The sequence below is a fragment of the Mchenga conophoros genome, linkage group LG7 (genome assembly GCF_057382185.1).
Source record: "Mchenga conophoros isolate Kocher_MC1m ecotype Shallow Benthic linkage group LG7, M_conophoros_male_GT1.1, whole genome shotgun sequence".
Taxonomy (NCBI): domain Eukaryota; kingdom Metazoa; phylum Chordata; class Actinopteri; order Cichliformes; family Cichlidae; genus Mchenga; species Mchenga conophoros.
The window spans coordinates 34,176,772-34,201,742 of NC_140532.1; the positions used below are offsets into that span (position 1 = coordinate 34,176,772).

General features: G+C 39.1%; 1 protein-coding gene across 2 annotated transcripts; it reads left to right on the forward strand.

Moving 5' to 3' along the window:
* Positions 1–2,600: 2,600 nt before the first annotated feature.
* On the forward strand, positions 2,601–24,618 carry pip5k1ba (phosphatidylinositol-4-phosphate 5-kinase, type I, beta a). 2 transcript variants are annotated; one of them, XM_085279003.1, is made up of 14 exons: positions 2,601–2,718; positions 7,136–7,352; positions 9,301–9,431; positions 10,175–10,292; positions 10,408–10,560; positions 11,317–11,613; positions 15,223–15,407; positions 15,727–15,807; positions 17,003–17,051; positions 17,143–17,227; positions 17,309–17,443; positions 17,526–17,616; positions 18,186–18,282; positions 22,130–24,618. In XM_085279003.1, exons 2-14 carry the CDS (start codon positions 7,281–7,283, stop codon positions 22,130–22,132), a joined length of 1,497 nt encoding a protein of 498 aa, XP_085135129.1. In that variant the 5' UTR covers positions 2,601–2,718; positions 7,136–7,280; the 3' UTR covers positions 22,133–24,618. The 2 variants fall into 2 exon arrangements, with proteins under 2 accessions (XP_085135129.1, XP_085135130.1); XM_085279004.1 differs by lacking the exon at positions 2,601–2,718 and adding an exon at positions 6,947–7,008.
* Positions 24,619–24,971: the final 353 nt, after the last annotated feature.

The window sequence follows — 24,971 nt, forward strand, 5'->3', positions numbered from 1 at the left end:
TTGGTTCATGCTGTGATCAAGTTAACTGTGACAGCTGACAGTGTGTGATACGTTAAATTAGGAACCATGGCAAACAAAAAGCCAACAAATACTTCCATCAAATATAAAAGTCAATGTGGATGTAGGTGCCTTTCACTACATGTTCCATGAGGCCCGTCCACTGAATTAATGATAGACGTAGCATCCGTGAAGTCCATCTATTGGTTTTGGGCTCTGCATTTTGAAGTCTCAAAGTCTGGCTCTATAAAGCCTCTATCTTGGGTTTTCACAGCTCTAAGGCATAGTGTGAAATACTATACCCCATGATTCAGCATCTTGTAGAGTCACTTAAAGCAGCACTTACTTCAGATCATGATTTATCAGCTTTCTCAGTCTCTGATGTTGTTATAGGAAGATTTTAGCCCACTCTTCTTTACATTGCTTCAGTTTATTGCAGTTTGCAGACATTAGTTTACCCACAGCTCTCTTTATGTCCCCCACACCATTTCACTCCCGTTTAGGTCTAGATTCTGACCAGGCCATTGCAACACTAGTATTTTTCTATTTTTCAGTCATTCTGTTGTAGATTTGATAGTGTGCTTGAGATCATGGTCCTGTTACCAGGCTTTACTTGTGGAGCAGCCGACCTTATGTTTGAGACAGGAAAACATCAGTGTTCATGTGTTCAGTGTTGCTCATGAGTAACTCATGAGTTCATGCTTAACTTAATGACCACAAGGTGCTCAGGTCCTGTGGCCGCAAAACAAGCCCAAATTATAACCCCTCCACCACCGTGTTTGACACTTGGTATAAGGTGTTTTTATATGCTGTTTTTGGTTTTCACCAAGTGTATCACTGTGCATTATGACCACACATGTGGTCTTGTCTGGCTAAATGACATTGTTCCAGAAGTCTTGCAATTTGTTTAGTCCTAAGATGTCCTGCCATGTGGTTTGTAACGGGAAGAGGCTTTCTCCTGACAATCCTTCCAAACAGGCAATATTTGTGCAGACCAACAAACTGCCCAAATTTCTGTTGGTCACACTTCCTAATGATAATTTGTTTGTTTTGTTCGTTTGTTTTGTTAATTTATTTCAAACATGTGAACAATATACAGGTACATTTAGTGAAAAATATTTAATCAAGTGCATTTGCTAAGTGGAACCGGGCTGCCACTTACCTTCTTCAATCCTGTTGAAGCTGTAAGGGTGCACTTAGTTTAGGGCTGCACAGAGTCCTGTGAACTTCATTTTCACATGAAAGCATGTGAAAATGAATGCTTACACTTTGACCTTTTAATACATTTATAATAATGTGTTGAATCTACCTCTAAGACATTCCAACTGTGTGTGTGGTGGTGTTGATCAAGTGGGACAAAGGTAAAGGTGCTGCTAAGACCGTCCGTCCTGCTGTTTCTTTTTGCAAAGATAAAACCACTACTACTTCATAATAACCCCTGACTTCATAAAAAAAAAGACTTGCATTTGCACTTTTGAATCAATGATTGGGTCGCTCAGTAGGTTATAATGAACTTGTGTTGAAATTAGGTGGAATTCAAAATGGTATCAGTCTGAAAAGGCCACTTGAGTTCATTAATTTTATCAATTTAATTTAGACATCAAGGGACACTTTTTAAAGGCCACTGGATGACCAGATTTAAACAAAAACAAAGTGCATTTATATTTGATGTCCGGTGCTGTGGTAACAGTTACTCTGTGACAAGTGACTTGGCTTCTTCTCAAAAGCCCAAAAGGTTTTTTAATGTGTTTGAAGTTATTGAGGAAGACGGGGGATGGCTTTACCGACACCAGGAAGGAAACAAAGGCAGAGAGACTGGGTCACCTAGATGGAAATGAGACCGTGGACACGGTTGTTTCAGATGCTGCAATAGCAGAACATACGCCATCGCCTCACAGTAACAAGGTTTTGGGTTCAGATCTGCTGGTCGGTGTCTTTCTGTGTGACGTTTATGTTCTTCTTGTTCCGGCTGAAGTCCAAATACATCCCTGTTAGGTAGCCTGGGGATTCTAAACTGGCCGGGCAGGTGAGGTAAATAAGGTGCTGTATTGAATGTATAGGTTTTGAGTGGTCAACCCTATTTTTAAAAAACCTTTATAAAATGTAAAATCTTATTCCAGAAAGAAACCAGGAAATATGAATTTCAAATCAAGGTAGAGTATCTCAAATTTGTGACTCTTAAGGAGTTCTTGATCCTTGCACCATGTCATTTCCTGTGTCTTTCCCCTCATTTCCTGTCAACCAACTTTTGTGATTTTTGCAATTTCATATCTTAATAAAAAATCTTCTTCTGAGCTCATATATTAATATTACAACATAACTCTATGAGCTAGCTTTATACCATTACTGTAAACAATATTTATGTGACCAAATTTGTGGTAGAAAGCTTTTAAAAGCTGTTGTGCATGATATTTATTTTCAAGACTTTTTCCTACATTGGCACTTTAACACCTTGCACTTTTAAACCTTTCTACAACTCAGAGTGAGTCATGTATGTGCTGGGAAATAATACAACAGGTAGGCGGGGGGACAAACAGACAGAGCGAGTGAGAGAGAGAGAGGGAGAGAGGAAGTGGTGAGGATGCTCTACAGTCGCTGCAGCACTTGGCTCCTCATTTCACCACAGTCAGCCTAAGAGCTGATATCACACAGTATTTCTCTGTCACTGCCTTTTCCCAGACACGCATTGGCCAGTTTCTTCACAGCACCATGCCGATCAAGGTGAGTGAGAATCTCTTCTTTTTTCCGCCTCTCCACTTTGTGTTAAGGGGGGCAAGCGGTCAACTTTTCCATCTTAATCTGTGCCATCTTAGCTGTGAATGTGTCATTGTTTTAGCATGTGTGGGCCATTCGTGTGCCTCTTTAGAGGGAAGATATGCTGGCGATGGTATCACAAGAGGAAATCAGCTCCACTTCCTTTTCGTCAGAGAAAAATAAAATGTGCCATAGCCAGCTGGCGAGGAGTTGCCATCATTTGCATGCATGCAAAACAGCTGCCGTGTGTGTGCTGTGTGAGGAGGGTTCAGGTTTAAACATTCACATGAACTGACTGAGTTAAATATAGGCCTTCAGTGAAAGCACTCAGCTAAAAGTAGACATCAATTCAGAGGTCTTTTATAAAAAGCAGTGTAAAGGACCGGCGTTGAGTTCCTGTTCGAAATGACAGAGTTGTAAAGAAGTGATCACTCAGATGTGTGTGAGTTTGGAGGATGTTAGCAATACTGCTGACGTTTGTTGCATCATAATGAAATGTGTTTCTAGTCTAGACTATATTGAGATGAGGGCCTGTGGGCTCCACTCAGGGTGGAATGTTTAATATTTTAATATAACTTTTATGGACAATATATGACAATACCAAAAGATCCATCTGTGCATGTTCAAGCAAGAATGTCATACTTAGTTATACAGTATAGTGTCAGAAAGTGCTTTATAACCCAGTACATGGTATATAAATGAAGGACATAACAGCAGCACAACGTTTCAAGAAAGGAAAGAAACAACACTAAAATGTGAGATAGAATATTCCAGCTCAGAAGTAACAAATGCATCATCAGCATCAACAGTAGTAAGTTAGTGTAAAGTAGCTTGACTTATGCTAAATAATATTGTAATTTACAAAATGAGCCTCAAATTCCATAAAAAAAGAGACTGGAAACATGCTTATATTAATGGATCTTCTTTATATAAGGAGAGAAGTCGCCATCTTTGACTGTTAGAAAAAGAATCAGGTTTAAGACGTGATCACATTAGCTTTGCCTTTCAGTTGCCTTAACCCTTTAGAGCCGATCGGAGCGGGCACGCTCTGTTTTGCGTAACTATTATTTGCGTACTAGCAACCACGTAAGCTAGTGCAAAAAATTTTTTTGCATATGAAACCGGAGGAGTTGTACTTACATCTTATGCCATCAGCTTGTCCTAGGTCACGGTTTCCTTCCACATAAAGCTTTGCAAAAACTGCATAAAAAGCGCTTGCAGGAACAAAAACGTAATATTCCAGAAACACGCTTTGCCGATCCGATCAGCTGTTCATAACACTTCCTACGTTGGAATAGACGTCAGCGCGAACTTTTGCATTTCCGCCATTACCTGCCCGAAACTGGAAGTGACGTCATTTTCGTGGAAATGTAGTCTTTTTTACCATCAGGGCCTCAGGGCCTATACTGGTCTTTTTAAAAGTTATCTTTGACTTTATGACTTTCTGTGTCGTTTCTGGGATGCTTAGGACTCATATTGCACTGCTGGAAATAGTTTATTTAGATGCAGATGCTGCTTTTTTGCAAATTCGTTTTTCCTGCAGTGTATAAAAATTGGTGTATTTCAAAAATAAAACTATGAAGACACTCAAAATAAATTTCCTGTGGTAGGAAACTATTTTGTGCAACTTTTTTGTATTTACAGTTATGAGGGATAAGCCTCTTAAATTTCTCTAACTAGAAATATATGTTAAAAAAGCAAAAACGATTTTCAATTTTTTTGTAGTTTATTGCACTTTTTTGCAATTTATGTAATTACTATGCACTTAATGAATACATATTATTAAAATCTAGGCTATAATGGTTGTATTGATGTATAGCAACTTGAAATGCTCCCAGAAATGGCTCCACAGCATGTAAAAATATAATATAAGCTCTGGCGGACTTGGTTTTATGGTAGGTCTTAAAGGGTTAAGGAACATTCAGCTTTTATATACAGTAAATGCATCACTATTGGCCCCTTTTAAGCCATCCAGGCATGAATATAGAGATAACTCCTAAATGTAAATAAATACTTTTTTTGATGGACTGAATTGTCTTAACACTCCTTCAGTGGCTGTTTGGGTTGGCGATGACTTCCTGTACCAAAGCTGAGGAATTCAAATATCTTGGGCTCTCAATTGGCTCAATTTTGGCTCTCCCTTAGATATAGAGTTAGTAGCTGGGTCATTTCTGACAAGCTAAGAGTGGAGCAACTAATCCTCCACATCGAAAAGAGCCAGCTCATTTGGTTCAGGTATCTGACTAGCATGACTCCTAGGTGAGGGGTTTTATGTCTTATCGGGAGCAAACCCAGTTGAGTTTGCATTGCATTACTAGCTTGGCCAAGCCTCAATGTCCCCTCTGAAGAGTTGGAGTAAAGTTGGAGTCAATATGTAAAGTGTTGCAAAGCCAAACCAAAAATAATCTACCAAAGAGTTTATGTCCATACAATTAACCTCATTCACTGATCTGATCCACTAGGTCAGTTTTTAATAATCTTTAGCAAGGTTTTTATATCTATTCAGCTTCTAATTTAAACATGCAAAGGAGAGCTGCAGGTGAGATCCTTGAAAAAACAAGTTTTGCCGTCACGACCCCCTGAAAAGACAGTTGCATTCTCTTAGAGACAGACCGCGAAACCACATCCTGAAACAGTGCTTAAATTAGACAGGGGCTTGTCTGCCAGGATAGAGTTTTCAAATTTGCTCATTAAACAAGATGATGTTACTAGAAGAAAAGTAACTTGTGTTTCCTAATGTTGGTTAAAATGCTGGTGCAGTTGCAAACTGAATCACAGAATACCTCCAGCTGATGCCTTTATGTACACACGTAAGTCAACTGTGTTAGTGTTAGGGCATCTGCCCATTTTCTGGCACAAATATAATGCAGCTGTAACCTATATGGACTTGTTGCCAGGTTTCCAGATTATAGATTTTGCTGATTAAAGGTGTATAATTTATTTGTTACACTTACGTAATGCTTGAATCTCCAATACTGCTTATGTGCAGATTAATTTTTTCAATTGTTTCCATATTTGTTTGTTTGAAGTTTAAGTGGTTGTGTATGTTTTGAATGCACATTTGCATGAAAATACGAGGTACTGAATATGTTGTAATTTAATTATAAACCTTCCTGGAGTTTCATCCATGATAAAGAATGACATAAATATGTGGTTATGGGGAATTGCTGAAGTTAATTTTCACAGTTTTAAAACTGCATATATTTTCACGAGGTTGAAAGTAACACCTCACAATACAGCCCTCAACTTTCCACATCATAGTCCTACAGTTATTTTCAGCATCTAAAATTAGAACTTATGCAGAGTACAAGAAGGGAGTTTTTTCAGGATATTTGAAAGAACGGCAGGGTTCAATATATCCAGTGGCACAATGGCTTAGGGCCAGAAAAAAAGTATGCAGGCAAATTGGTTGGACTTCTGTTCAAGCCAAAGAAGGTCACCTGTGAATTGTTTCACATTAAAATACCAATACATGTCCTTTATCACGCCACCTGTTTGGATAGTTTGAAACAGTCTTTTTAGTTATTCAAATCCACCAGTGGTTTGTTGTACTCGGTTATAGCGCAACTAAATTAAACAGAAAGCAAAGTGAAATCTGTCTGTGTTAAAAGAAGCTTTTAGATCTTTAGATTTTGCACAGATGTCTATGCTGCAAGCTGACAGCAACCACCCAGTCTCTTTTTAGCAGCAACACCACAGAAGGCAGTTCAGGTGAGTTTAAAGTGGGGTACATGATTTACTCTATTATATTTACTACAAAGCTTCAGATTTATGAAATTAAATTAGCAAATATATTTGGTGGTATATGAGGGGAAGGGAAAACTTAATTTTAAAGTTTCTTACACTGGTAATTACACATGGGTGCAGGCTGTATTATAGAGTATCCCCTCTTGCCTTTTCACATTAATTACCCTTAGCTGGGGTTGTCTGTATTTTTTGTAATTTCAGGAGAATTACATTGGAAATAAACCATAATCTAAAGCCCATGCAATTGAAATGAACAGATCTTGGTATATGGCTTCATTTCGCTAATCACTGTGTCCTTTTTTGGAAGCTGATGATCACATAATCAGGAAAACACTGTGCACTGTTATAACACGGGGGGATTGAACATGTAATAGTTCCCAATCCTTCTTAATTGGGATCAAGCGTTGTTGTGAAGTATTCTGGAGTTAAAAGACTAACACATTCACCAAAAGGTCCTCAGAGTCCAGAAGTACCCCAGACAGAAAGATTATTGAAAGCCCAGGATATACTGTAAGTCACAGGAACAACTAGACAAGACTGATTGGGAAGCTTTTCACTAGCGTGTGTGCGCTTTGCATTGACATTCATGCAAATGCAACACATTGTGTAACTCCTTTTTTCTTTACATCATCCACAGGAGCAGCCTACCTGGAAAATGCACTTTCTGTAAATTGTTTTGTTTGTGCATTTACCACTGAGGGGAAAAAAGGAACTCGGACAGAATCAAAGTTGGAGGAAGGACAGCCGAGCTTCCCTCTAGTCCAGTTCTCTCTGTCCAAAAGATGTCAGCATCCCCTGCCAGCACCCTAGGAAGGGGAACCAAAACCTCTAAAGCGTCAAAGGATCATAAAAAGGTGAGTGGATCATTTCAAGCAAGCAATGGAAAAATCTTCAGGTAGGAACAAAATTACTCCCACCCAAGTCATTGCTGATGTCAAAACAGAAAATATCTGCGGTCAAACAGAACACTGAAACCAAAGGTTGTTTTTTTTATTTGAGAGTCTAAATGTGAAACTTATTATTTTCTTTCCTGAGATATTTATTTTAATTATTGACTACACCATGATCTTGGGAAAAATAATTAGTAGCTTAAAGGGGTAATAAAAATCCAAAAAGTCATACAGAAAGTCATGTGCAATATTACTTTAAGTCAAATGAAGTGCAATAACGTGACTGCAGCTACTCTTTCATCAGCTGTGTTATGTAACAGAGCTGCTCTGTGAGGTAGGGAACAAGTGGTGGGAAAATGGTGTGATTAGGCTGATCGGCTTCACACTCTGGCTCGCAGGAAAAAGCTCTAAATAAGTTCTAAAGTAAAATGTCTGCTTTTCTTTTAATTGGAAAAATTAATTTACAGGTATTAAGGCTTCGTTTAGTATTTGAGGTTGTCCTGAAGTGCCGGGAGCCTGTTCCAGACTTGCAATATAATCAAAGCAGTTTATTTTAAATGATTTGTTTATTTTAATTATTTTCTGATATAAATGAAGACAATTGTTTTAGTCACACTATATCGTTACATTTGGTCCACAATGAAATGCTGTGACTTACTGTAACACACTATGGCGTTTAACTGTGCCCATAATACAGCCTCACAGAGCACCAGGTGTCACTTTGAAAAAAATCCAGAATGAGCCCCTGTTAAAAACAACAGACATATTTTGTATCTGTTTGGTATCTTTGTATCCATACACAGAATCTTACCAAAACAAAAACAAAAAGAAATGCTGACCATTAAAATCTGTAGGGATGATTATAATTTTGCATTTAGCACAATTTTATCATTGAAGACTGTACTTTATCACAGGCAGTATAAAAGATGGCCATAACACCCATGGCATCACCCATTGTTTTAGGTTTCTGCAGTTTTGAAGCCCCAGTGTTAGAATTTTAGGCCATATGTTTTGTTTTTCAGTATTAAGTGACTATAAGTGACAATGGGAATGCTAACTTTTGGAGTACCAATTGTATTCTCATTGGCTAATCACTTGTTAGCTACATCCATGTTTTATGCTCTCTATGCATGCAACACACAGATACACATGCAGGCTAATAACAGGGATACGTAACAGAGTAACAAAATACTGGAATGTTTCTTATCAAAATTAAAGCAATAGATTCTTGGAAAGTTCAAAGAGGAGATAATAACAGTGAGCTCCATGTTAGCAGAGGAGAGGCCTAGCTACCTGAATCGGGAGATCTGTCAGGGAGATCAGAGAATAAAAATAACTCTCTCATAAAGGACAAAATATTTTTTGTGGTACCAGGTGATAAATCTGTCTTTTATTGCTGTAAACTTGTACATTTTGAGAAGAGAGCCAACCTGAAGTGATCACTAGAGAAACTACAGTTTCTGGTTCTTCAGTGTTAGCTAAATTTTATAGTTTGCTGTTTGTGTTTCACATGCTTCCTACATCAAAAAGCTTCAGCTTACTATCCTCTTTGTATATTAACACGATATCTAAAAATGATATAAATAAGACCATTAATCTAGCTAATGCTGTCCTCACTGTGAGGCAACTGTAAGCACAGTTTTACTTTGAATTAAATGCTAACATGCTCATAGTTACAAAACAAACTAAAGGAGCCATTATTGGTGATGTCAGCATGCTAACAAATACTGGAGATTAAAATTCCTACTGAGAGAAGCTTGCCAATGCTATAGCTAATCCAGTGTTGAGGTATTTTTGCACCGGACCAAAGTGTTGAACAACGATAAACTATGTTACAAAGAAAGCAAGAAAATGTGCAACTAAGTGCCACAAAAAAAATTCCTAATTCTAGGATGTCTAATTTGTTTGTTAGCCTACACCAGCTGCACTCAAAGGCGCCATCCAGCTGGGCATCGGTTATGCTGTGGGAAACCTCAGCTCGAAACCAGACAGAGATGTTCTCATGCAGGACTTTTCTGTGGTGGAGAGCGTCTTCCTGCCAAGGTACACTCACATTTGCACTGCAATCCTTTCAGAGAATGACCAATGCACATGCACAGGGATTTCCCCCCCATATATCTAGGATGTTTTCTATGCATGTTAGGTTTACTCTGAAATGTCAGGGAGTTTAATTTTATCACTACCTACCAAGGAACTGAATGCATTTTTGGGAGATTTGAGTAAGCTTTAAATCCCAGATTGGCCTCATTACATAGCACATCAAGTCACAATCCAAGTACTAAGCCTAAACCCCAAAATGAACCAAAACTATGTAAGTCAGCTAAGTGTGACAAGTGTGGGAGAAAGTGACGATGTCACTCTCTCCCAGCCTACAAAAAAAATAAGTTGACTACATATTACCAACGAAAGAAAGAAATGCAAATTATTATTATGAGAAATCTTACTCTAAGTTATTTAAACAAACACAGTGGCAGCCAACCTGTATTGCTGTTAAGAAAAGAGGGAAGTTACCTTTAGAAGTGTGCAAATAATCACTTGTGGGTTGACAGAAACCACATGTTTCAGCAACCCCATTATTTCTCAGTAGGCATTTTGCACTTGGTCACTAGAGGAAGATAATACTGCAGCTGTTTCTTTCCAGTAGTTCATTTCATGGATATCAGCTATCAGTAATTTTCAATAGTTACACCTGTGCATTTCTAACCATGACCTGTTACATGCTCATGTCACAGTGCTCCTAAAAATTGCAAATAGCTAGACTAATGAATATTTTGTATGTGTTCCAGTGAGGGTAGCAACCTGACCCCGGCACATCACTTCCCAGATTTCCGTCTGAAAACATACGCCCCACTGGCTTTTCGCTACTTCAGAGAGCTCTTTGGCATCAAACCGGACGACTATCTGGTGAGGGTGGAGACCCAAATTCACATTCTGGCTCACGACAATGTGGTGTAAATTTCCCCTGAGTTGATTGCAAAACATTGTTCGGCTTAAACTGTTGCCTCACTTTGAATTTCAGTACTCCATATGCAATGAGCCGCTGATAGAGCTGTCCAACCCCGGTGCTAGCAGTTCCTGGTTTTACCTCACCAGCGATGATGAGTTCATCATCAAGACAGTGCAGCCTAAAGAGGCAGAGTTCCTGCAGAAGCTGCTTCCTGGTTACTACATGGTGAGCTACTAAATAAACAAGTCTTAGCACATTTGCATTAAAGCCATACAGCAACATATGTTTGCATTACTCAAAGCAAGGTAAAGGGCGGGAGGGGGGGGGGGGGGGGTTATTCTGGCCACACATGAAGTATTGTGTAAGTGCAACATACAGTTCCATACTACTAGTAATTACTTAAGTTTTAACAGTTCGCTCAAGCTGCTTTATATGCTAATGAAAAACACTCAACATTATTAGCGAGAACCCCACCTATTAAAATTAATTGGTGAAAGTGGTGAGAAAGAACACCTATTTGACAGGAAGAAACACCCAGCACAACCAAGTTCAGGGAGGTGCAGGAGTTAACAGATGGTCAGGATCACACAATCCATCCCTAATTATAATCTTTATTAGAAAAGAAGATTTCTGTCGGCTGAACCTAAAATGGAACTGCTGTGCACATGCATCAGCACATGGACATGACTAGCTAAAATGTTACTTTTGGGGAAAGGGAACTGATTACTATATCACCTTTTAATATGCCACTGATATAATCTACAGTTCCCAAAATGACCTGTTTACATGTGTATGTTCACATTTCTTCTCCGACCACTTATTTTGGACTAATTCCTATTTGAAAGTTGCAGTTTCAGTCTTTCTCTTCTTAAATTGACTTAAAATGGACAATAAAATGATTCATTTGGACCAATATTATCAGGGACATTTACTCCTTCTCTGTTTATCACTTAAAAAAACCCATCATCTTTGTTATTGTAGAATCTCAATCAGAACCCGAGGACGTTACTGCCCAAGTTCTACGGCCTCTACTGCATCCAGTGTGGAGGCATCACCGTTCGAGTGGTGGTCATGAACAATGTGCTGCCGCGAGCCATGAAGATGCACTACAAGTACGACCTGAAGGGATCTTCGTACAAACGCCGTGCCTCACGCAAAGAGCGTTCCAAGCCCTCACCCACATTCAAAGACCTGGACTTCCAGGACATGCACGAGGGCCTGGTCTTTGACCCGGACACATATAGTGCCTTGATGAAAACCTTGCAGAGGGACTGTCGGGTATGTTTACATGAGGATGTTACATCCATTAGCAACTATGTGTTGCATTCAATAGATAAATATTGAATGGAACACCTTTAAGATGTGCATTTTTACTTGTCGGATATATCAACCGCTAACATTTTTAAAGATCACAAGTCAAAAATGTACTTTTTTCATGATACTTGAAACAACATAGTCTAACAACTTAATTAAAAAAAAGATTGCCTTAAGAGGGTTGCTAGCTCATCATTTGGGGACCATTAAAACCGTAACCTTTGTGTTGTCCTCGGGCAAAAAATGGTCCCTAGGTGAATGGCAAACAAGTATATGGGAATCCCGAGGACACCAAATCCAGCTAAACTACCATTTTTATGTTGTAAGCCACATCCACTAAACTGCTGGCTAGTGAAGTAGATTTAGTGTTTAGTCTAGCATGCCTTCAGCAATACATTCTCATCCTGAGGGCTCACATAATGCGGGGTTATCCGATGCTGCTTGCATCTCACTTTTATGAACATCGTGTGTGTCAGGATGGCAAAGTTGGGAGCTGAGTTGTAATGCTCCCATTTTAGAGACACTGGAAGTTTTTTAGTCAGGAGGCTATGCTTAACAGTCCGTTTATACCTTTTTATTTTGCTTTGTTTTTTGCACACTCGCTAATTAATTTTCTTTTGACGCGGTTTTTTTTTTTCTTAATTGTAGGAGTGTCCTGCTGTTTAGGCATGGCAGCAGGTTATTGTCTGTTGTAGGCGCTGCACTTTGCGGTTGTGCATTGTCACAAGGGTATAACATCAAAGTTATGTGGGCTACAACTGCTGGTGTCTTTGCTCTTTTTAATCAAGTGAAACTGAGTCATTAAAAGCAGCCATTGTTTGTGTTTCTCGCGCCCTCTTTAATCTTTAATCTTTTTGTTTTTGCTTCTCACTCGTCCTCCCCTGTTGTTCACAATAACTTTTGAACTAATCATCATCCTACCTACATTTATCGCCCTTTTAACCTCACTGTTCACTGTCCAGTCAGACCTCTCATGTCATCAGTTGCAGATATTTTAACTGTTCCCAGAATTAGATCTAAGGGTGCCCAAGGTGCTTTCAGGTATTTGGAAAAACCTTTTTATGTACACATGCCTGCATTCAGTATGTTTTTGTTATTGGTTTTTGTTCTAATTTGTCTTGCTTTATTATAGTTTGCTGTTTTCACTGAGTTTGGCATTGGTTTTCATGTTCTCCTGTGCTGAGCACATTGAGTTTGCTTGTAATGAAATGTGCCATATAAATGAAATTGCCATTGCCATCATCATAGGGCGATGCACTGCTGGAGTTTCATGGGATTGCACAAACATGGGACCATAAATCCTACAATAGGCACTTAAAGGTGCTTGGTTGGGTTAATTACAACCACTTGGTTTGAGTTAGGATGATATCAGTGTTTGATTTACATTGCATGTACCTTGCTTGCAGCTCAGACATGCTAATAACTTTGACACAGTAAGAACATCCTGTTTTCATACATGAGCTTTTGACAGTGTTCAGAGATTCTGGTCGGTTGACCTTTTCCACATGTTGTGCAACAATAAGAGATGGTTTGTCTGACATGCTCAGAACTGATTTAGGCGATATGACACAAGACACCTGATGCTCACTAGCTGTGAATTATCTCGCGGGTTTAATAGGATCTTCCACAAAGCTTGTTCTTAAGAATTTGGAAGGTAAGTGTTGCCCAAATTTCGAATGCTTAGCTATACTCTCTAAAAGGAAAGGTCCCAGAAAATCCCAGTTATTCCAGAGCTCCAAACTAAATGGTCATGAGGATAAAACTTTTATCAGAAAAACATCACTCACTTGGTTTTTATGCCAAAATAAACCCAAAATCCAGAGTTTATATTCAGCCAATGATAACTGCGCAATTCCCCTACTTTGATAACATCACACAGGCCAGCACCTGGAACTGTGTCCCTGTTTGTTATTCCCTGAGCTGTTTTGATGACTGCATTAGTGCATGCCTATTGTTTCATTAGCGAGAAACAATAGTGGTCACTTGATGAAGGATTAGCGTGCAGCAGAGCGAAACACCTGACTAATGGTCAGGCGGAGCAGCTGGACGCTAAAGCGCAAACTGGATGTAATACGCTCATACTGGGCTGCTGTATACGACCTCAGTTAGTGCATTAGGTAACGCAGCACATTTTAAGGCCCTCTTTATTTACAAGAGGTACTTCGTGACATAAGTGCTTGGTCAGAGGGATTGAGGCTTATGCTTTACTGTATTTTTGCTTATAGATCCAGGGTTGATCTCTGGGAGTGGGACTTCCTTCAAAGTAAAACTTTTTATTCATTTATTTTTATAAAGAAAATTGAACTGTAGGTGATTTTTGTTTTATTTTATTACTCAAATTATTATATTGTTAAAACCACTGAGTAAAAAATGTGGACATATATCAAAAAGGTGATATAATAAACAAAATAATGACGGGAAATTCTCTATTGCCTTTGTTTGGTGATCTGAAACATTTAAGTGTGACAAACATATAGAAAAAATAGGAAATCAGAAAGGTGATTGCAGCTGATTGCTTGACAGATAAGCAAGCATTCGTGCAGCTCTGTGGGGTTCATGTCCGTATCAAGTAGCTTTCTTTAGCAGGCATGTCATTTGTAACCTCCACGTGGCTAACCTGTTAGCTCATAAATGCCAATAATGGAAGGGTTTAGGTATGAGGTCTAAGTAGGGAACAAATTAAAGTATTGACCTCTTTCTTTTTGGTAGATTAAACGTCAGAGGATCACCAGATCATTCTGAGGGATAAATAAATGTTTATTTGCTCAGACAAAATCTCATTAACAGTTGGCAAAATTTCCTGTTCAGCTCAGCTGTGGGATTCAAATGAAATATCTCTTTATTTGGGAATATAGAGAGATACTAGGCCTATGTAAGCAACTAGAAGCCTCGGACACACATAACCACAAAATGTCTAATACCGCAGGCTCTGTTCTGTAGGCTCGATTGACCCTTTTAGTGGTTCGTGTCTGTATTTCGTTACACGAGTTGCCTAAACAATGACTGATGTGAACTTTACCTCATTTTAATGTTTTGATGATTTGATTTCAGCATGCCATAGCCACCATTACTTCATTCATTTTCCTCTACTGAAAATACAACACTAATTCAGATTTATTTAAATGAAGAGTAATGGATTATTTTAATCCCACAGCTGTTCTGTTAGCTTTGTTTATTTTTATAATGTAAATCTTTCATGGCCTACCGCATTCAAGGTCCACCAGAAGGTCTGTAGTGTGCAGGTCACACTGTGACATGCTTTTTGATGCTCTAAAGGTGGGCATTTCAGAATGGGAGTTTCTTTTAAACAATGCCACTGAAGTAGTTGCAGGTTGTTTGTTTGGCCAGAACCTTATAGTGTCCCTGTAAATCAGTGGGCTCTGGGGAACTTAGTGTCATGGTTTCAGACCTGATAGCCACTAGCATGTGTAGTATTTAAACAGTTAAAAGAATGGAAGGTTAAAAATTTTTAGCGCTGACAAACTAATTATTAAACATTAAAGAAAAATTTTTAATTTTCAAAGGGGGTTCTTAAAATTTGATTCCCTGAGTTCAGTTTTGGTCTCTTATCAGGTCCTGGAAAGCTTTAAGATCATGGACTACAGTCTCCTGCTGGGGATTCACGTTCTGGATAGGAAGCCGCTGAGCAGAGGAAGCAGATGTGACAGCAGGAGAGGACAGAAAGTCCTCTACTCCACCGCCCTCGAGTCCATCCAGGGGAATGTCAAGGACCCAGAACCAGTGGCAGATGATGACACGTAAGTGGACACTTTGGACTAAGCAGCACATATGATAGAGGAAACCTTTTTTAACATCTCACATCACAAGTTATTTTTATCTTAAAATAAGTATTACCATATACTTTATACATACTAGTTTGCACACAGTCAAATCTAATAAGAACGGTTTGCTTCATACTAAAACGCCTGTTTTTAGGTCTTGTTTCCCTTATTTTTCTAGTGGCTTTTTTTTAAAACCCCACTGCTCGCTGATCTGGTCAAAAATGTAGAAAAGCTGGACATTCAAAAGCATAATTTCATTTAAAAAACTGTAAAATTATCATAATTTTTTTTCCAGATTGGGTGGAATTCCTGCCAAACATAAAGACGAGAGTCTGCTCATCTTTTTAGGAATTATCGACATTCTTCAGTCTTACAGGTGAGCTCACAGCATTAACATGCACAAAAATAACATGCAGAAGACAAACTGTCTCATCATCCTTACTCAGCTGCACCTGGATCAACCATCCCCATGCAGCATTACAGAAACATTTGTAGACTTTTTTTTTTCAAATTCATTAAAATAGGCAAAGACATGCGACTCTTTTTTTGTTTGTGACTCTTGTTTCCTTGGCATTATTATTAGTTTATATTTTATGATTCTCAGGTTTTCATCCTGTTTTCCTGCTTCAGAAACATTTAAATTAGTTTAAACACTCATTACTGGCTCAGTAAACACAGGCTATATTATTTGTTATTTATTATTTAAACTTGGAAAATCTACCAAAATGGGATCTGTCCCCATCTCTCATGGCAAGATTGACACAGTCATGGCTGTGAGGCACGGCTGCAGCTCAGGCTCAACTTGGCTGAGGTGGCCTTCCAAGTCCAAAACCCACAACTAAATTAAAGAGATGCATTGCAGCAAAGCCATCAGAAGCATAGAAGGCATGTAAAAGCTGGATTTGCAACAAAAATGGATGAACGAATACCAACAGCTGTGACAGTAAATTGTGTTGAAAAGATATAATTTCAGGTAATACCACTTTGTACCACAAGATGGTGCAGTCAGGACAACCGTTATTCAACCAGGCAAGTCCTTAATAAAAGCACATTCTTATTTATAACTGCAGCCCCTAGAACAGGGGTGTCGAACTCCAGGCCTCGAGGGCCGGTGTCCTGCAGGTTTTAGATATCACCCTGGGTCAACACACCTCAATCAAATGATTAGTTCATTGACTCTGGAGAACTTCAAGACATGTTGAGGAGGTAGTTTAGCCATTTAATTAATTGTTGGATCAAGGACACGTCTAAAACCTGCAGGACACCGGCCCTCAAGGCCTGGAGTTCGACACCTGTCCCCTAGGGGAAATAGAGGTATTTAAAAGGAAATCTAAAAAGCTAAACAGCTCACGTTTATGTGAACATATACGGTTAACCACTGCCCCCTGGTGGTGAAAAGCAAGAACAAAAAAACAAAAATTTCAAGGCTGTGCAGCACAACCTTGCTAACCACAGTGGCTACCTCCATTTTATTATATACAGTCTATGGTCGAGAGCAAGCATAAATATTTACACAAGTAAAAATGTTACATAATGAACTCATTTGATTTTCAATTTTTAATCATTTTCAGGTTCGTTAAGAAGGTGGAACACTCCTGGAAGGCTCTTGTACATGACGGGGTCTGTAATACTTCTTACTTCTCCTTAACTCCAGGCTGTTTTATCCCTTATGTATGCAGCTGCTCACACGTGTGCCCTGTTTTCATTTCAGGACACAGTGTCAGTGCACAGGCCCAGTTTTTATGCAGACAGATTTCTGAAATTCATGGGCACGACTGTTTTCAAGAAGAGCCATCGTAAGTCATGCTAACCTGCCACCATTCTGTTTCCTGCATAAACGCAGCTTTTGTTTTAAATTCTTTCTCTGTGTGTTTAAGCTTTAAGGGGAGCATCTTCAAAGAGGAAGAAGAACTCTCTTTATGCAAAGTCAGTCTCCCAGGAGATTCTGTCACCGCTGAAGGAGATGAAGGAGGAGAAGAAAGCCCAAAGCATGGACAACCTGGATGGAAACTGTAAGCTGTTTCTTTTGTTTATGTTTGTTTTATTAGAAGCTTTGCTTGACTTGTTCGCTGACGGTGTGTTTGTTTTTAACAGTTTACAGTTCCTCCAAACAGCCGGATCTTCTACCTGAGTCTGCCGTTTCTTTAAAACTGAGCGGAAAAGAGGAAGAAGACTATGAAAACAGGTACTTCACATGTACTGCTTTCAGATCAAAGCCCAGTTTTCAGAAGAGAAGTTGAAAAGTTGATATTTTGATCTGATTCACACTGACTCAGACATGAAAGTGTGCAACCATTGAGATTATTTTTGTGGACATTGTTTAACTTGCACATATTTGAAGCCTTGAAATTTGGCCGTTGCCATGTTGTTGGAGCCATAAAGGACCATATTTGGATGACAGGGTGGTGAACTATGTTATCAGGAAGCTGCTCAAAAAGGCTTTAGTGTATGGGGATCAACTTCCTTATGGAGCCAGCAATGAAGTGGCCATTTGAGGAATTGTGTGTTTTTAGGAGTTGCAGTTCATTTTCAGCTCTAAAGTTTGCTTCTTGTGGCTTGTGAGCTGCAGTTTTTTTCCCCTGCCACTGATGAAATGTTCCAAATAACTGTGTTTTTACTGTTTTCTAAAGAGCTAAAGCTACATCTTTCTTTTGATATTCAACAATATATTCTGAGAGGATGCTGAACGATGAATGATGATGTAGACATTAACTCGGCTCATACACAACAGTAAATTGTATTTCTATGTTGCAGTGAAGACCGACGAGCCTCCAGTTCAACGATTGCTCTGGACGATCCACTGCCGTCCCTCAGCAGAAGCCAATCTGACTCTGAACTGGATGTCTACTTGGTAAGCCATGTAATTTCAATTGCAGAGTCTTAATGGGTTCTGTAATGCTATAGCTTATCGTTAGAATACAAGCAACCCAGGCCCAGCACCGAAGACCAGTAAACATTTAACAAGCAATCCAGTCGGAGCCCTGCTGAATGAGGCTCAGACTGGCTCCTGAGAAGAAAGTGAACAAGATTATTTTTCAAGCTGAAGCTTTAACATCCATCTGTGGTTGTACACCCCTCACTCAGTACAGCATCAAACTGAATTATTTAGCTAGAGAACAGATCTCAGGCTACATTCACTTGTCACACAAGGGGGAGGAGGGGAAAAATATTCAGGGAGGTCAAGCTCAGATGTTTCTATGTCCAGAAACGACAGTTTAAATGTTATCAGCCCATTGAATTGTTTGAATAGTTCCATTCGTGTCACCTCATCTGTTTCATTCAGTCTTAGAAACAGAAAGTATACATCTGGTGGTCATGCCAAGAAGTGACTGTAAAATCTCCAATTGCAGATACCGTAGCAATTAAGTTATGCTTTTGGTGCCTAAAATAAACTACCTGCTTAGGTTTATTTTATTTTGGGGTTTACATCCAACCAAACAGCTCATAAAAATCGCTTTGTGCATAAAAGCTCCAAACTTTTAGATATATTCTCACATCCATATGGGGTCACTTGCAACATTGTTTGTTTGGCACACGTCTTTCAAGACATTGCTTTACCAAAGACCATGAAAGATAAAGCCACCAACACCCACAAACCCACCCATATTTTAACCATGCATTTTGAAGCTTTCATACTAGTGTTTTTGGTTGCAACCATGTAGAGCCATTTTGGAGTCAGGTGGTTGGAGCACTACATAATCAAGTGCCAAGTATGGCTGGCAAGCCGATAAACTGTATATTCAGTTCAGTGCAGTGCAATTGAGTTTTATTATATATATTTAAAGCAACAAAGCGCACCAACAGTCACCTAAAGGCGCTTTATTAAACACCAACACGCAAACAACCCAATTTGATCCAGCACGTGGAGAAAGTGGGAAGCAAAAACTCCATCTGTACTACAAGAAATCTCCAACAGAACCAGGCTCAGGGAGGGGCGGCCACCTGCTGCAACCGGTTGGAGATGAGTGGAGGAAGAGAGGACAAAAGACACTGTGGATGTATACGTCTAAAGCACAGTCTCATATCTCCTCCAAGAGACAGAATAATATAAAACTCATGTAAAACCTTCTTGGATGACCCTTCCTTCACAGGAAGTTCCATTATTTGTCACATAATATCATTTTAAAAAGTATCCAAAAGTTCATATATGTTCTAGAGGTGTGTGCTTTAAACATGAAAGTCTTTGGGGACTTGCTCACTTTTAGAGTCAACCTCTACTGGCCATGTTTGTGAAAAATCCCAATTGACAATGACAATAAATAAATAAATACTAAATACTAAATACTAAATGAGGTGATCTCTGAGTAGACTTTGTAGGATGCCACCTTTTGGCCGTTTAGTGGGCTCATAATGTTTGAATGGATGCCTGAAACTATAGGCTTCAACTAGGGCTCATTAAGGGGCTCATTAAAACCCATTAAGACTACCTTATAAGACAAAGTCATGACAACAAGATCAACTCTGTTGTTGAGATATTATATTTAGTCCTCATAAAATTACATAAAAGAAGCCATAGTTAGTTGTTCTGCTGTATTTAGGAACACTGTGCACAATGAACTCAGGGGTCACTGGGTATCTCTGCATTTTCAGCCTCACACAGTCTCACCCAGGCGACCCAGCTGGAGCTGATCAGTCGTCAATAAAGTGTAAGCAGCAAATTACACCGATAATACTTTCTTTTAATTTGTACTGATCCTGTGATTGTGGCAAGAAGATGTGGAGGCTCTCATGATGTCATATTTTAGCCCCGATAAAGGCGCTCCATGAACAGAATAGAATCACGTAGTGATTCATGACCATAACAAACTGACCTTTATTCATAAGATGTTACTACCTAATACATGCTAACATTTTCTTGCTCAACACTCACATGCAATTTATCTCATCTTCTTGGAACTCTCTTCTTTGATGGTGATAGCCCTGGGGTCCTGAAGCCCCCTCTGACATCCACTCTGTGTGACTCAGCTGAGTCCAGTTCCCTCCTCCCTGCCCCTCGGTCCTTGTGTCAGCCTAAGAAACCTTCATGTATTCTTTTTTTTCTACAGCACTTCTCTTACATAACCACAAAATCCTCATTCAGGCTTATATGAAGCCGTTCTTCAGTCTACATTAAGCGGTCCCACTCAGGCTCTGCAGGAAGCCCGCAGACGTCCGAGTTAATCTGATCTCAAAGCCTCTGACATTAAGAGTGGGACTCAGAAACACTGAAAATACTGTAGGTTAAAAAAAAAAGGAAATCTGAGCCATGAACCTATCTGTCTCCTCAAGTAAAATTAAGTAAAATAAATGTTTTGGCTTGGGTGGATGAAAAGCATGCTCCCAGCTGTTACCCTTAACCTCCTAAAAAAAAAAAAAAAAGGCCTGACTTCAAAGACAATGGGTTTTTTACTGTGGGAATGCAGTAAAGACTCTGCACTCAACACATCAGTTCAAGCATGACAGAAATAAATGCAGCCTGACAGCTTCACTTTGATGGACAACCTCATCCTCTGTGGCAAAAATCCTGCTCACTGGAGGGTTGAATAAAATATACTATACAGCCAAAAGTATTCACTCATCCATCCAAATCATTGAATTCAGATGTTCCATTCACTTCCATAACCACATGGTGTAATAAAATTAAGCACCTGACTTCAGACTGCTTCTACAAACACTTGTGAAAGAATGGGTCGCTCTCAGGAGCTCAGTGAATTCCAGCATAGTACTGTGATAGGATATCACCTGTGCAACAAGTCCAGTCAGGAAATTTCCCTCGCTACTAAATACTCCACAATCAACTGTTAGCAAAAGCATTTGGGAATGACAGCAACTCAGCCACAAAGTGGTACGTCAGGTAAGATCACAGAGCGGGTCAGTGGACGCTGAGGCGCATAGTGCACAGGGGTCAACAGTTTTCTGCAGAGTTAATCACCACAGACCTCCAAACGTCATGTGGCCTTCAGATTAGCTTAGGAACACGCCACAGAGAGCTTCATGGAATGGGTGTCAATGGCTGAGCAGCTGCATGCAAGCCTTACATGACCAAGTGTAATGCAAAACGTTGGTATAAAGCACGCCCCCACTGGACACTAGAGCAGTGGAGACTTCTAGTGACAAACTACTTCTCCATCTGGCAATTCAATGGATAAGTCTGGGTTTGGTGGTTGGCAGGAGAACAGTACTTGTCTGACTGCACTGTGCCACGTGTAAAGTTTGGTGGAGGGGGGATTATAATGTGGGGTTGTTTTCCAGAAGTTGGGTTTTACCCCTTTGCTCCAGTGTAAGAAACTTTTAATGCTTCGGCATACTGAGACACTTTGGAAAATTTCATCTCCCAACTTTGTGGGAGCAGTTTGGGGACGCCCCCTTCTTGTTCCAACATGACTGCACACCAGTGCAGGTCCATAAAGACATCGACGGGTGAGTCTGGTGTTGAAAAACTTGACTGGCCTGCACAGAGTCCTGACCTCAACCTGAAGCAAGACCTTTGGGATGAATTAGTACAGAGACTGATTGGGATGTCACCCAAATTCATATCCGTGTGATGGCAGATGAGCAAATACTTTTGGCAATAGAGCGTACATAAGAAAATATAAAAGATGCCAGGATGTTTTTGAAAACTGCTCTTTTTTTTTTTTTTTACTTAACACACCCAAGACTGCACAGATGTGTCTGTTGTCACCTGAAGGCAATTAAAATCTTCTCTTCTTGATTTCTAGTGAGGAGAAACAAGGTTATTGCTCCTTTCCAACCACCTGCACTTGTGAACTTTGAAACACCAACCGCAGTCCAACAACATGAAGGCATCAGGACTTCAGCAAACATGGCACAAACTACAAGAAGTAGCCTGTTCTTCTCATTTTCTCCACTGTGAGCATCACTATGATCCTTGTAGAAGCGTAATGCAGTCACTCGAGAAAAAAAAGTCCCGTGTTTCAATCTCAGAAAAAATCTGCTCTGTTTTTCCAAAATAATGAGATGCCTCCTCCATGAATGTGGGAATGTTCTTCCTGCTTACGCCGAGTAGGGCTTGTTACTTCTGCTGCCAGTTTTTAATCCATCTGTACTTCCATTGACTCCCAAATCTTCTAACAGCTTTTTACTTTTACTCTCTACACTTTAACCACTTTCTATACTTTACATTTAATAATCGTACTTTAGTTTTAAAACATTTGAGGTGTGTTATTATTTCACTGTGCACCTTCCAGACATCATAGCAATATGAATGTATATGTAGGGAATGATAACACATAAAAGACAGTCCCACTGGTGTATCTGTCAACTGATATGCAAGGTGTAGAGTTGAAAGATGCAAATACACACAAAAAAACCCCACACATGCAGGGAAGATGAGTGTGAAGCAAAGACAGAGAAAAGTACAGCTCGTGATGTCATCACATGAAATCAAGACACTGCTGTTAGCATTGCACAAAAATAGCTAGTGAAAAAAGAAATACTTTTTATTTTCGAGTCCAAACTTTTGACTGGTTCTATAAAAAATTAAACTGGACTAATCTAATTCAGGAAAACAGAGCAGTTTTTTTATTACATGTTTTTGGAATTTCTAAGTTAAGTATCCAAATTAATAATTCAGAAAAATATTTTTAATTTCAAGAAAAGTTATATAAGAATTATTGCATGTACATCTTGTTCATTTAAAAAAAAAAATGGCTGCATTTGTTCTTGAAAAAAAGTGCATTAGGCTCTGTTGTTCCTCTTTCTTTTAATGTTAGGTGAAACTCGACTTTCCAAATCAATGGAAACACCTCTACAACTAGCAGATATGTTAATGTGTTAATGTGTATTAGTAGCACTGAACTACTGTGCTGACGTGCAGTAAAACACTACAAAGCTGCTTCTTTGCCTGTTATCGTTTACACTGCTGCTAGTAAATCCTTGTGTTTCTTTGCTGATATTTCTGATTTTCTGTAAATGTTTAAATTTCTCAGTGGCTGGTTCCATGAGGAAGTAAACATCAGCTCATCAGCTTCAGAAATAGATCAGTGCTCGTTTGTCTTGTATTTACGTAGAGCTATGTTCAAAGATCATTCAGGTTTTTCAGATGTATGTGTGAAAATCCACATTAGTTGTTCAGTTCAGTTCATTTTTTATTTCAAACATATACATTCACCAACATATCACAACACCAGTGTACAACAACAACATCTGTTGTACATTCACTCACATTTGCATGAGTAACGCCCTGTTTTAACCCCGAAGAACATTACAAAATTACATGATTAAAAAATGAATAAAAAGACAAATTCATTAGATGAACTGAATTTTCAGACAAACTTCCCATTCATAATGACTACTTTGCAACGTACCACAATAGCTTACTAAAATTAGCACTCACGGAGCTGCTGGCATGGCTCTTACACCTGTTTAAACATACAGAAGATTTTCTGCTACGTAAGACTACGTAAGATTTTCTTCTACGTCATTTCACAAAGGTCAACTTTCATGCTATAATGATGTTTGAACACGTGACAATTTAAAGGAAAGAACTGGACCCTTGCCCTCTGCAGTAAAGCAACACGGTCGGTGTTGTGGTTTCACTCCATTTGTCACGATGCTGTGGCTCTGGGTTATCACCTCTGTCCTCTGATGAAATGTTTCTTTGCTAATAAGAGTTCAAAGAATGATAAAAAGAGTGAACATTTTGTGAAATGTATGACATTGCCTTTCAAACCCAACTGAACACCTACTGTAGAAGATTTTGTGTTTTAGTTTTATCCCCTGTTGATGGACTGGGGCTCTAACGCTTTGTGAACCTAAGTGCTTAAGAAGATAACTGGATGGTGGATCCCTTCCACCAAAGTTTCTGAGACTACCCACCTTTTCTTTTTCTTCTAACATTTCTTAAAATCTAAATCAATACAAGATGATATAATAATAATAATAATAATAATAATAATAATAATGTTGGTAAAACTAGACAAGGTGATATTCTGTTTATAGTGTGTCATACCTCATTACACCCATTTTATCTGCACTGGCGTTTCATAAAACTATATCCTGTTACAAACTGTGTAGTCCTCTGTAGTAAAAAGACACCATAGTGTGTCCCATGTATATACTGTCTTCTTATCTTCCACATGCCTTAAAAACTTTAAAAATCCGTGCTTTAAGATGCTTTGTAGGCCTATAATTGTACTATAGCAATACTTTACACTTGTATCAGGGAAATAAATTATTTCAATATCTTTACTTTGATCTGTGTGTTCGTTTTTTTCTTCAAAATTATGTTGCTTTAATATAAAATAGAGGGCAGTATCCATGGCTTCTGTTGATTAACCCATATTTTTATGTGTTGTTTAGTGGTGAGGGTGTGGTGTTTATTTCCCCTTTTCACTGAGTCAAGTTTCAGTCTTCTGATGATGTCTAACTGCTGATTGTCAACAGCTTGTTCATTGTTTTTCTGTTTACATAGAGACTCTATTCAGGGCAGAGGGTCTGACCAGAGCAGGTTAAACCGGTCACACGAGTTTTATATCACCACACATTCACCGCACGAGTAGTAACAATAGGAGTGTGTACCGGTGGCAGCAACAGCCTGAA